The sequence below is a fragment of the Eurypyga helias genome, unplaced genomic scaffold (genome assembly GCF_000690775.1).
Source record: "Eurypyga helias isolate BGI_N326 unplaced genomic scaffold, ASM69077v1 scaffold6118, whole genome shotgun sequence".
Classification (NCBI taxonomy): Eukaryota; Metazoa; Chordata; class Aves; order Eurypygiformes; family Eurypygidae; genus Eurypyga; species Eurypyga helias.
Genome location: NW_010267531.1, coordinates 962 through 14485, shown reverse-complemented (window position 1 = coordinate 14485; position 13524 = coordinate 962). Strand labels below are relative to the sequence as shown.

The following is a 13524-nucleotide window of genomic DNA, read 5'->3' as shown; positions in this document are numbered from 1 at the left end:
CATGGAAAGAGTTGGGCAAAGCCCAAAATTCTGCAAAGCCTGGAATTAACAAAATTATTGAAAGTTGGTTTTCCTCCTTTAATAGACTGAACTGTTTTTTTCAAAGGCTTTTTTTTACCTCCGGAAACAAAGAAGCCTTTGTGGGTAATGCAGAACCCTAAGTATTTCTGAACTCAGCACTATAAAAGACGAAAACTTTTTAATAGGGCTACTGATCACAGTACTGATACTCGCAACCCTGGAGAAACGGTTTCATTACTACTGTGGCTGGAATTCTTTGAAATAGATATCCATGTTCTGTTTCAAATGAACAATCTGCTCACATTTCTCCATCCCGTCATTTGTGAGCACTAAGTCAAAACTGGGTTTATTTCTTAATGAATTGATTTTCCTGGTGGGGATTTGAAAATGCTTCCTACAACTCCTGAGCTCCCCTGTTCAAAGACCATCATGACTTTACACTTGTGACCACTTATCCAGTTAATGTGTGCAACCATTATGAAGGAGCAACACAATGGAATTTTAACAATGATATAATTTGGGGTTTTTTTGAAAGAAAAGTACTACAGGAAAAGGAAACGAGGGGAAACACAGGTACACCAGTGCTATGTTATTACAGAACTGGTGTAAACAATTTTAGGTTAAAAAAGTGACATATTTTTAAGGGATCAAAATAAGACAACATCAATTCTATTCATTTATTTTATCAGAAATAACACAGTTTCAGTAAGACAGTAGCCATAATGGAGAAGTTTGAAGAATGAGATGGCAAAAATAAGCAATTATGTTACTTTTTATATCCTGTCATTTTAGGAGCTGACCAAATTCTGTATAAAATTAAATTTATTCATTTTGAAATATTTCAAAAAATTCATTACCCAAGATAGGGGTTACAGGTGAGTAACAAGAGGAATGGAAGCCTTAACATTTTCAGGACAAATACTGAGTTGTCTTAGATTTTACATTTTGGCTGCCGATGACAGTGGGCTGGACTTGATGACCAAAGAGATTGCTTAGTCCTAAACTAATTTTGGATTTTTACAAATGACTTTGAGTACACTGGATGTCAATTCCTACATTCATTTCCTATTACAAAGTTACCTCAATTATTCCTGCCTGGCGAGTGGATGCAGAGAGGCTTGCCTCAAGGTCATATGTTACAAGGGCTTTCTCCCATACTGCTTCATGCTCATATGTCCTTATCCTGTTGTAGGTTAACAAGAAGTTTCCAATTTAAGTTCCTTACAATAAATGAAAGCAATGACTTTAAACAACATATGAATATTAATAAATTATACCGTGCTAATGGCTGTAACATTCTTCCTCCACCGCAGCCGTAGAGGCTGTCAGGTTCTCCAATGCTTCTATATATGTCCATGAGAAGGTCCTAGAGCACACACCATAAACCAAAGAATTACCTCTTTTAGATCCAGTTCAAGGGAGTTTTAGACATATCATGTAAATTTATAAATACGGGTCCTTCCATGTAACGGTGTTATCATTGCTTAGTTTCCCCATATGCAACACCTGAGCCTGCCACTGTCACAGGAAGAAAAGTTCTGTAGTCTAGCTAAACCCTTCAGGACTACCTAACTTCTCTGCTAAGATACTGAAAACCAGTGCTGGGCTGTAGGCGGACTGGTTGCAAAGCAAAAGGCAGTAGTACCAGGTGAGCATCAGACATACCAAATAAGCAAGGCATTTTAAAGACATGCAAGCACAGTTCTGCAATAATGAACTATGGAAAGCAATAATTTAGACAAGGTCACTAAATCAGATTTTGCGTATTTCATAAACTTGTAGAAGACTACCGCGGTTTTGATTATTACAACTTGCTACACCAACTCACTTCCTCACTTTTAATGAACATACCTCTCCAACAACACAAAACAAACGATACTTGGCTGACTACCACCACACTGTCTGTTCTTTTGGGGAACAAAGTTTGTTTTGCTGTGATTAAAAATTTTCCAGTTAATTAGAGTTTCAGGTGAATGAATACTCAATTTAACTAGTCTGTCAAGGCCACTGAGTTCACTTTGAATTAGAGCATGAGGAGAACTTTCAAATACAGTTGTTGAAGTTCAACTGGATCTGCCTTCAGCTCAGATGAGACCTACTGTTAATTGTAATTCTACAAGAAGGTTTGCTTTCAAATTATGAAGCATACACACGTACCTGTAAACTTAAGCCAGTTTCTTCTTTACTTTTTTCATTCAAAATAGTAATGGTTGTTCTCTGACTTTCTTCTTCAAATGTCAAACTCTTAGCTGCTTTAAAAGATGACCTACAAGAAATGTTTCAACCATTAGAGTTAAATGCAATTTCACACAAAGAACTAAGGAAATTGTGAAACAACACTTAAGAAGTAAGAGGCACAAACACAAATGCAAGATCAGGCCTGCCATATCCCCAGGTTATTCGAAATGGACCACCACCACAATGACAAAATGAACTGACTGACTTGATCAACACCGAGGGATTTCAGCATCAAGGTGGTTTTTTTTTCAGATACCCTGTAATGCCTAATCTTTTATTAAATCAAATCGCTTTTGTGAATGTCTGAAGCAAAAATATTCTCTTCCAGGAAAGAATAAAAGCAACTACATAATATCTATGCTTACAACCATATGCTTGTTATACGTTCACCAGCTTGAGTTACTTGTCGCCAAGACAAAGCTAGTAAACTAGTTCTTATTTGGATCTGGCTAGACCAGATGACAAAGATTAATTCTTCATAGAATCACAGAATGGTTTGGGTTGGAAGGGACCTTAAAGATCATCTAGTTCCAACCCCCCTGCCATGGGCAGGGACATCTTCCACTAGACCACAGTGCTCAAAGCCTCATCCAGCCTGGCCCCAAATGAGAAAGCTCCTTCTATGAGGATTATTCAGCTCTATACTAGAGATTATGAAACTGTGGAAGTTAAACCCACACAATTCTGGTCATCATTCTGTAGTTTCTTTTTCCCCTTGATTCACTTTAGGACATAATCTGACCACTAGCACATTATTAATCATGAGAAATAGAATCTGAAAAGTGTTCAATTCAGACAGTGAGATAGTATCCAGAAGCATCAGCCTTAGTCAAGTTCCTCCAGAACACACAATGCTCAACATTTTGTGGTTAGAAATCAAAATGACACTATTCTGAGTGTGTCACAGCTAGCAAACTAGCAAGGTTGGGATCACGTTCAAGGACTGCTAGAAATATTTTCAGTGTCAGTACACATGCCTAGAGGATTTTTTTAAAGCTTCCTTGACTCTTCACATAACAAAACACTACTGGCACACACAAAACATGATCCATTTCACCAGAAATGTCAAGAAACTGCATTCCCCAAGCTTTGTACCTCTGTTGCTGTTTTTCTATATTTATCTTGTCCGCGTAGATTTCTGCATAGAGCAAGGCTGTGAAGTGAGCAGCACAAGACTGTGCTGCTATAGCAACCTCAAGGTAATTCAAATCTAGCCAGAAGCAGTCATCAAAGACTGTACCTGAAACAGATCTGATTAAATAAAGACTTTAATATTGCTGTAACAGACTCTAACATTAAGCAAAACAAATCCAATCAAACTACAAAGCCTTCCAAAGCCCAATTTTATCTTAGCCTCGCCCCCAAAACCCATATCACAAGTTTATCAGAGAAGTAGTTTTTAGATAACTCATTCAGCAGTTAGAATCCTTTAAGGCTAGCCATAACACTTCTGTAACAACTGCAAGGTCACTACTATATCTTCTTTCTTTTAAAGGACATGTTCTCTACCACATCCTTCTTCCCTAATCTAGAGCATCAACAGATTTTAGAACAGTCATAATGAAGTTTAAGCAACGCTTTGGAAAGCTATAATTCACCTCTTTTGTCTTCTTAGGTAATCAACAACAGCAAGCATGGCTCGTCGAGATACTTTATCCAAACTTCTAATATTATGGGTTTCTTGCTCTGGGATGTATATTTCAAGAGAAAGAACATAATGAACTTTTGTCACAACATATCTTTTTACAACATAAAAAGGTGTATTTTGTACTCAAGAAAATAATTTAAAACTTCCTTGGATGGCATTTCCAAAATTAAACTAATAGTTTGTTACAAAATGTATTTCTCTTCCTTAGGTGATGCCAGTGTCATTACTGTAGTTTATACTGCAATTGTCTTTATCAAATTATCTTTGAATTAATAATTTGTGCATTCTATTTCTTCTTACAGAATTCAGAGATGAGCCAACATCACTGCATAAAGCTCCATAACAGACCTCTTCCCTTAGGCTTCAGCCATATAAAGTTATTCCAAAGACACAGAAATACTTACTAGTAGCTTTACTGTAGATTTTATAGTGTGTTTGCTTATAGAAAAAACACTATCTCCCACAAATGGACACATACTTCTAAAGAATTTATATTTCTATGCCTGGCTTCTGGATTAAAAAGAAATCAGATGGCTACAGGCTGTGTTCTCGTCATTGGGTTAATATTTTTTTTCATTTTTCTGGACATTTTAAATCTACAAATGACAAGAATCAAGAAATAGGGAAAGCATAAGCAAAGATTTGATTACTACTACACTACACTAAGATGCAGAACCAGAAATTTTCCCTAAAGAAAGCAAAAGCCACACAAAAAAAGAAGTATTTGGGCATTTTGTGTGTTCCAACAAACATAAATGAATGCTTACTGTCCACTGCTACCAAAGACCTTACAGAAACAACACCAACTCCTTTTCCAGCTATCTCCCACGTGCTTAACTTCCAAAAGACACACAGTGGGAACGCCTGACTCTCAGTTCCTGACACACCATGACATTTTGCTTTCCAGATTTGACTGAATTATATTTAGGTACCAGAAAATATTAATGAGTCAGGGGAAGGAAAAGGCACTGGCCAAGAAAACTGGAAGAAAAAAGTCATTCTTCAGGATTCGTTGAACAACAGACCAAAAGACTATAATGGTAACTATAAGCTGTGAGCATGGTGTTCATATTCACTCGTTAACAAACTTACAGACAGAAAACAAAAACAGTGTCTGTTTTTTCATGGCATCAGAGAGAAATTCTAAATCCTAAGGAGAAATAACTCAACATGCATTTCTGAAAGATTCATTTAACAAAAAAATTACAGCTCTTCTGCAAAACAGCAGATTCAATTGAGACATGATTCTGCCCAGACTGACATGCACTAAGTCCAAAACATTCTTCGTTTTTCAGTTTGGCAGGCCTGACTCTTGTCACACAGTTGGCAATTTACGATTAGGTTTGGCTTCTCAGACACAGCACTGATTGGCATGACGTTCACATCATACATGCTTTAAACTGCCAAGATTAACAGCCAATTCCTAGAACTTGCACATCAAAATGAATCAACAGGAAGACTCTTGTTCAGAAGCACTCAACTCCCATGTCTAACTGCTTGGTCTTTGCCACAGTTTGAATCCTGATGGATTGGAATGAAATTTATCTCACTTTCCTAGGAAGATTTTTTTCCTCATTTTGATAGGGTAAGAGTTTCTCCTTGAAGAAACTGGTTGTCAGCAGATGTTTTAATTTCCGTTTTGAATACCGCTGATGTTCTGTCATTCCAACTTTGGAGTTAACATACCTTTGCTCTGTTGGCTAGTGCACCTCCAGTTTACCTGTAAATAGCTACATAAACAAGCTGTATGCTACTTCATGTTCTTTTTTTTTTTTGGTACCAGGACAGTTTTTCATCTGAAGAACTCCATTTAAAGCTTTTACATGTCCTTTATTTTAGAATCATGTGTCTTGGAGCCCACAACACTGGATCACATCTAAATTCAGGAAGCAATAAACATTATCCAACTGGGAATAAGGAAAGAAGCTATACAGAAGAAACCACGTGGGTGCTGCTTCAAAATCACTGGTATCTCCACTGAAAAAGATCAACAATAGGACAGAAACTTCTAAAACTCTGCCTACAAGTGTGCATCATACATTTGATATCAGAAAATAATTTTTTTCACAATCAGAATCCTTCTTCCAGCTAAAACAAAAATATTATGGCTTTACCTGGATCAGAATTTGGTGGTGTAGTAGATCTACTAGATGAGGCAAATCTGCAACAGGCTGTAAAAAACTTCTGGATATGAACTGATAAAAGATTTCTCCAGGATTCATCTGAGTCTCGAAGGATATCATGAATCAGGTATGGTAGTAAAGTTTGACACAAGTCTGTTTTCACCTAGAAAACAATCACGCACAGCAGCTGCTAAGAAAAAAGCACCAAAAGCCTTTTTTTCTGAGGTTATAACCAAACTGACAGTTACTCAAACAAACATCTAATGCTTGAGAAGAAACACGTAATATGAAAAATGTAAACCACTCAATAAGGCTATGCTGGCATTCAGTAAAAGTAGTCACATAAAGTTCATTTATGTTTACAATTATCACCCAAATCTTGTATTTCAAGAGTGTATTTTATGGGTATCTGCAATATCTGACTCCAAAGGATCTGAATTACTATTAAGAAAAAGCAGTAATTAATAGCAGAAATTACTATTTGCTATCATGATGAGCATTATATGTTTTTGTGTATCACAGCGCACGCACATATACATATGCATAATCCAGCTCACCTCACAGAGCGGCTTCATTAACTGGAGAACTTCATTTTGCACACCTCCACTGTCCAGTATTGAACTAGTCAGGTGCTTGATCCAGGTCTCATGACTTTCTCCCACAGGAATCCACAGGTTTGCGTCATCCAAAGTTTCTAAAGGAGCCTCTGATTCACTAGGAGGTACTACAAAAAACTAGAAGGAAAACATACATATTGCAAATATAAACAAATTCTATGCCATTTTAAAAAACATACTGCAGTCTGCACAGATTAGAATATATTAACTGTGCTTTAATTGACTAACAATACCAATTTTGTCCATTTAAATGTAAAGTTTTCCAAGGAAATGTGAAAGTATTAAGAATAAAATTTTACTGATAACATCAACAAGGCCACATCAGACATCACGTTTAGGTTACAAATCAAAAGTTTGAAAATAAGCAAATATCTGATCTATGTTTAACTATGCACCTTTTTCTCCTGACCTATTTTTCACTAAGTTTTTGAATCCTGAGAAAAAATATATTAGACTACCGAGTAGGTAATCAAAAAGTGCCTGTCTAATAATGAAAGTACACAGCTTTCTAAAGTCCAATCAGTAACTTCCTATGTGTAGAAGCCGCAAATGCTGAAACAAAGGAGAAACAAATGAACAAAAGCAACCACATTTGCGATCAGACTGATGAAAAGCCCAAATTTTGCATTCATCAAAGTCTATCTCAAAAATACTTTCAAATTTACCTTTAAAAACATATATAATGTTCTCTCTACCCATTTGCCATATAAATAGTAAGTAGTACCTTTTTCCTAGACATTCTGAAAGGCTGTAGATAGATTAACATGGGATCAGCTTTATTTTTATAAACTTCCCAAAAATCACTTCCAGACTTGGTGGCTAGTATGTTCTTCAAACAGGAAACAGCAGCAGCTCTAACATCAATACTGAAACAAGACATCATCATCATTGATTTCATTCAGATATTTTGTTTTCAAAATCACCTTTATAAACATACAAGACATAATTCCACGATCTAACGACGTGTGCATCAAACCAGATAATTTTTGACTAGGATATGCCATTGCATACCTTGTTATAAAGCAAAGCCCCAGTATTTACTCCACAGCACTGCTAGCCTCTACAGCACAGAAGAAACTCTCTGGTTTGAGTCCAACTACAGAATTTCTAGAAACATCTAGGCTTGACTGGATAAGTAATCTGAGCCTTGAAGAAGCACATGGTTGGACATTAGGAGGTGTTAACACTTCCAGTGTTACTCTGAGGTGATTAAGAACCACATACAACACAATGGCTTCTGTTAAGCTTTGAACTAAATAAAAGAAGTAAGTATACTCACCAATTATCTGTTAAAGCAATATTTATGTGAGTTAACATTATGAAGACCCACTGATGTTTTCTATCTTCAAATAAGTCCATTGCTTTAGAATCCAGTGCATTTTCAGCACGCTGAAGAGCTATGGTGGAGAAATCCATGGGACCTATTTCTCCCAAGCAACTTCCGACAGCCTCTGCAAATACAGGTAGTCTTAGGCACACTAAAACAAGGTCTCACAATAAAAAGTCGCAAATAATATAAACTACTTTTAGAACTGAGATAATTATGGGGTCAAAAGCTGCAAACATTTATAAATAATTGCTTGAGGAGCTTTATGATTAAAATCACATGTATACAAATTTTGCAGCTTAAGACTCAAATAATACAGTTATGATTTCTAACTCCATTTTCTAGGAGTGCCTATGGCTCTGGAATTTGCAGTTAAAATCAGATAAGGATTTTATTTTTGCTTGTGTCAGAAACAGTTAAATGCAAAAATCACAGCCACTAAGAGACTCTCATTTTCGTTCCCTAAGGGTATGATAAACACAAACAGTAGCCTGTAAACTCAGTAAGAATTACTGCCTACATTTTACATAAAATGATGTATCAATGTGTTCTGCATTTGCTTTCCAGACACAGAAAGTATTTTATAAAAACACATGACTACATAAAAGAAAAAAACAAAAAGATTGACCATGAAAATTGTTTAAAAAGAGGCCTGTTTCCTTTCATCAGAATGGAACCACAATCTATTTCCCTGCTCTTTCCTTCCTTTTCAGCACATGTCTTTAAAACTTTTCCACTTTCCACAACACTGTTCTAATTTCCAGAGGAAATAAGGAACAGACTGAAGATATACAGGTTGTGTTCTGAACTAAATTTAACAAATCATCTAAGGAAACACATGGCACAAAAGGCTGCAACTTACAGCTTGCAGAGGAGCTGAAGAATGTTGTATCATACTGAAGCCAATGTGAACTTCAATCGCCCACGTTTGTGATTATCAGTTATTAGACTTTTAGACAAAAACATATTAAGGCAAAGGTTCTCATTACTTGTGTTTCTGTCTAGATTAGAACTCTAATTTCAGTTAACGTCACTTTCATGGAGGTACTCCCACTTGGGGAAGAAGGGATTTGGATTTTAGCTTTGGTGTTTTGGATCAAATATTAATCAATGTAAATGATAAGAATAATCAATGAATCTCAATGTAAATGGTGAGAATAATTTTACAAATACAGAAGAGGCTTTAAGATGGAGAACAACAATTTTAATTTCCACCAAGATATGCCTTTCAAATTTTCAGGCAAGCCCTCTTCAATTTTTCTTACTATTTTTCAGCCTCATCTTAAATTTTTCTTACTATTCTTCAGCCTAATAAAGTGACCCATATAACAGCAGATTACTTTATTGAGTAGACGAAACAAGGGTCTAAACTGATGACATTTTAAGTTATTAATCAAAGCTGTAAAATTCAGTGCTGAAAAGAAGACACAGCACCCATTTAACATTCCTGATGGCTACCTCTGGCAGCAAATGCAATATAGCATTGGGAAGGAAGATTGAGAACGGCCACAGTTTCAACCTGGGGTTTGCAATTGCAGTCTCAGGATGCCAGAGTGACTAATAAACTTACCCAGCACTGCTTTTTCACCTGTATGGTTAACTGCCATCTTGGACAGCTGCAGTAAGCTCACCACCAATTTCACTACTACAGAATCTTCTGGCTTATCTATCATTCAGAAAAAATAAATAAATGCCAAAAACATCACTGTGTACTTGTAATGTGAACATATTAGAAGAAAACACTGCTTGAGTATCTTTTATCAATAACCAAATATCAATACGCATTATTAATGCTGAAGGAAGTTGGTATTAAAGCAGAACATTAAAAAGGTTATTCATGTCTTGAAAAAAATTTCTATGCATTTGACTATGCCAAAGAATCCCCAAAACTAGAATACACAAATGCTATTATTTTTCAGTGTTTTGATGTTGAAATCATAATTAAATACATGAAAAATTAGCATTAAGTTAGTGTAAGAATGTCATGTAAAACAGTGATGTCATACTACGTGACGCCACTGACAGTACTTAAGCTAGTATCATCATTCAGTTCTAAAGCTGAATCCAAGGAATATCCCCAGATAAGGCTTTCTGTCAGGAATTTCCCAGAATTTGACCATCTTTCAGTTGCCTAATTAACTTTGCTCAATTATAAACTATCAAGATAGATATTTCCTTGCGTATTTGTTGTCTGAGTTTTGGGTTTGGGGTTGGTTTGTTTGGTTGGTTTTGGTTGTTGTTTGTTGTTTGTTTTGTTTTGTTTTCAATAATCATTCCAAACAAAATAGCTTTGCTGTTTCCAGGAACATGGTCTACGAAAACATGTGATGATTTGCCCATGTAAAAAAATATAAAAGCAGTAATTCCTTTTAAAAAATCCTGTTGCCCTGTTGATTGGAATGGAAACCCAAAATCAGACTTTATGCATGTTGACATTTTTATAAAAATGAATACACACGTGGCCAAACTACAGTAGTTATTTCTTAAATGTTGTCTTTCAGCATACAGTTTTATAGCCTTATCATTAACTCTGTTTCTAACTTCTTTTTAACACGTACAATGATAATAACAATCATATTAATATCAATAATCATAATGTTATTTGTAACTGCATAGTAGACTTTTAATATAAGGCAAAATCAAGGCAACAGGCCCATCAAGCCTGCTGGGTCACCTGCAACAGAGCAAGAGTAAGTATTTCTTCTCAGGTTTTGCCAGGCAGCAGATTGGGGATTTCTGAGCAGATCTTCATACCTAATAATCTCTGTGAGACATGTCTAAGTCCATTTATGGTCCATTATGACTCTGATCTCCACATTAAGTGGCCGTAAGTTCCATGCTGTATATTTGGGTGGGGGGAAAATGTGGTTTCTGTTGTGTAACTGCTGTCAGATAATTTAATCTGGTTTTGTACCATGATAAAAGTGATAAAGGCTCCCTACCCAGCTTCATCATACCATCCATCAGTGCATACACCTCTCTGTATTCCTATTCAACCTCTTTTCTGAGGTCACAGGCTCTCCTCTGATGGAAACTTTTCCACACAAGCTTGTTGCCCTTTTACTAACTCTTTTTCCAAGCAGAATTTCAAGACTAAAATTGTAAATTATATTCAAGATGTAAGGACATAATGCACTTACACCATGGCCTTACGGCAGATCACTGTTCTTCCCCAAATTTTACTTTGCACTTATTTACAGTGAATTACATCAGCTCTTTTTAATTTCCTGTCATGCACACAAGCTGATGAAGACTTGGTGTGGAGGGGAAAAGTGAAACGGTCTGGCAGAAGCATCTGAAAACCAAAATAGGAAGGAACTGGGTCTGGACTGTGGGCTGAAACAGAATTCTGAGATAAGGCAAAGTTCAATTGAACTCAATCCTATCATTTTAAAACTGCTGTGAGCTTTACTTTCTAACATACTATGCTTTCAATAAAATCTTCATTAATTCAATTTAAAAGAGTAGGAAGATTCATATACAAGAAAACTCATTCAGCAGCCATAAAGCAATATACTCATACTATATGCTATCCTGGCCATTCACAATCACAAGTGCCCCGTGCCAATAGCTGGAAGGGCATTTTATCTTCTCTGCCATAAAAAACCTCATATAAAGTTTATAATACACTCTACTAAAGATACTTCAGATTTTGCATGAATAATAAATGCCATTCTGTCCAGCATGTGAAATTACAGTAAGGTTAAATTGTTAAACATACAAACACCAAGACACGAAACGAAACATTCAATGTCAAGTTAGAATAGGGTTAGATTGCTACACATCTGAAATCAGACACAAAAAGAAATAAAATACATCATCAGATGTCAGTACCCTGGAAATTTTTCAGGAGATCCTTCATCTGATCTTTATACTGTTCCAGTTGTTTGCGTAAATCATACAGTCCTTCAAGTCGTGTTAAGGGCAGTGAATCACAGACACCAACTGAGAGAAAGTGATTAATTTCCTGCAAAACAACGTTTTTGTATTAAGCACATATAGCATACAAATAAAGGCTTCAAGTCAAGAAGTGGCTCTCAGCATCCACAGTGTGGAGATTAATAGATGCAAAATAAGAATGGAGACCTACAAACATCTCAGTCTCTGAAAGTGGCAATAAAAAGAATCCACATGTCTAATTTAAACTGTTCTCAACTATACCTCTAACTAGAAAATAGATTTTCTTTTTAAAGTTTTGAAAGCATTACAAAAACCACTACGCCATGAGATACATTTAAAAGATAATTACCTTCAAAAGAGAATATGGTCCTTTACTGTATTTTATCTTCTGTTGAGTTTCTCGTAAATCTTTAAAAGCAAGATATTCAGGAAAAGGATCTAAGCATTTGATTGCTTGGTACAGATTTTCATTATTTTTATTTTCTATCACCAGGTACTTCAACAAGCCTAGAACCTGAACATAAAAAGTAAATGAAAATCAAAAACAGACAGAAAAAACATTTTTTAGCCATATTTCTTATTTAGGTTACAAAGTTTGTATTTCTCCAAGTTCTGTTAAAGATGGTAATTTATTTACACTGTTAAAAATTATAAAATGCTTGGAGGCTTAGGGAAATCAGAGATATATTCTGAAATAGTGAGGTGGTTTTGATACTCCCCCTCCCAAACAGACATCAAAGCTTTTGTTATCAGCTTCTTTTGATGAAGCTGATTTCAAATGCTGGCTGAAACAATCATTACAATATTGGCAATGATTTAGCAACACACGGCACCCAAGCAGTCCTTCTGACACGAAACGAATCATATCATAGAATCATATCATAGAATGGTTTGGGTTGGAAGGGACCTTAAAGCCCATCCAGTCCCAACCCCCCTGCCATGGGCAGGAACACCTTCCACTAGACCAGGTTGCTCAAAGCCTCATCCAGCCTGGCCTGGAACACTTCCAGGGATGGGGCATCCACAGCTTTTCTGGGCAACCTCTTCCAGTGCTTCACCACCCTCTCTGGGAAGAATTTCTTCCTGATACCAAATCTAAACCTCCACACTTTCAATTTAAACCCATTACCCCTTTTCCTGTCACTACAGGCCCTTGTACAAAGTCCCCTCCAGTTTCCTTGTAGCCCCTTCAGGTACTGGAAGGCTGCAATAAGGTCTCCATTTGACTTCACTGTTCTTCCTAACTAAAGTGCTGGTGATTTGAAATCCAGACACATGCCTAAATATCATAATTTACTGCCCAAGTCTCTGAACTCTGGCAGAATTTGTTTTATGACAGAACTACAAACTTGTATAAATGCTTGCTAAAGTGAGACCATTCTTTCTTTGCAAAAACATTGCTTTTGTGCTTTACTGACAAATCAATGCAATTGGATATTCAAACTAGGCAGCTTTAAGAAGTCTAATCTCAATGATGAGGTTTTTACTTGGAGACTTGTATTTACCTGAAAATTATTAACTAGACTCCATTTAATGCTAGAAGGAAAATAAAGAGAAGAAACTGAAAGTGATCACTAGATGAAGGACTTCACTGCAGAAGGAAGTGAGACAGTTTCATATTTGACATCAGTTCCAATTCAGAGGAATTTC

The 13524-nt window shown here is 36.2% G+C and overlaps 1 protein-coding gene across 1 annotated transcript in view; it reads right to left on the bottom strand.

The window, feature by feature from the left end:
- LOC104513940 (serine-protein kinase ATM-like) overlaps positions 1–12388 on the bottom strand; it is a gene marked incomplete at its 5' end in the record, with an annotated part of 37061 nt that extends 24673 nt beyond the window's left edge. The window contains 14 exon segments of the mRNA XM_010157449.1: position 1; positions 4–39; positions 1102–1204; positions 1299–1387; positions 2179–2263; positions 3355–3510; positions 3858–3945; positions 6022–6193; positions 6588–6764; positions 7372–7513; positions 7927–8098; positions 9545–9640; positions 11809–11941; positions 12224–12388. The exon segment at position 1 is cut by the window's left edge and continues 115 nt beyond it. Coding sequence (XP_010155751.1) covers position 1; positions 4–39; positions 1102–1204; positions 1299–1387; positions 2179–2263; positions 3355–3510; positions 3858–3945; positions 6022–6193; positions 6588–6764; positions 7372–7513; positions 7927–8098; positions 9545–9640; positions 11809–11941; positions 12224–12388 — 1615 coding nt within the window.
- Positions 12389–13524: the final 1136 nt, after the last annotated feature.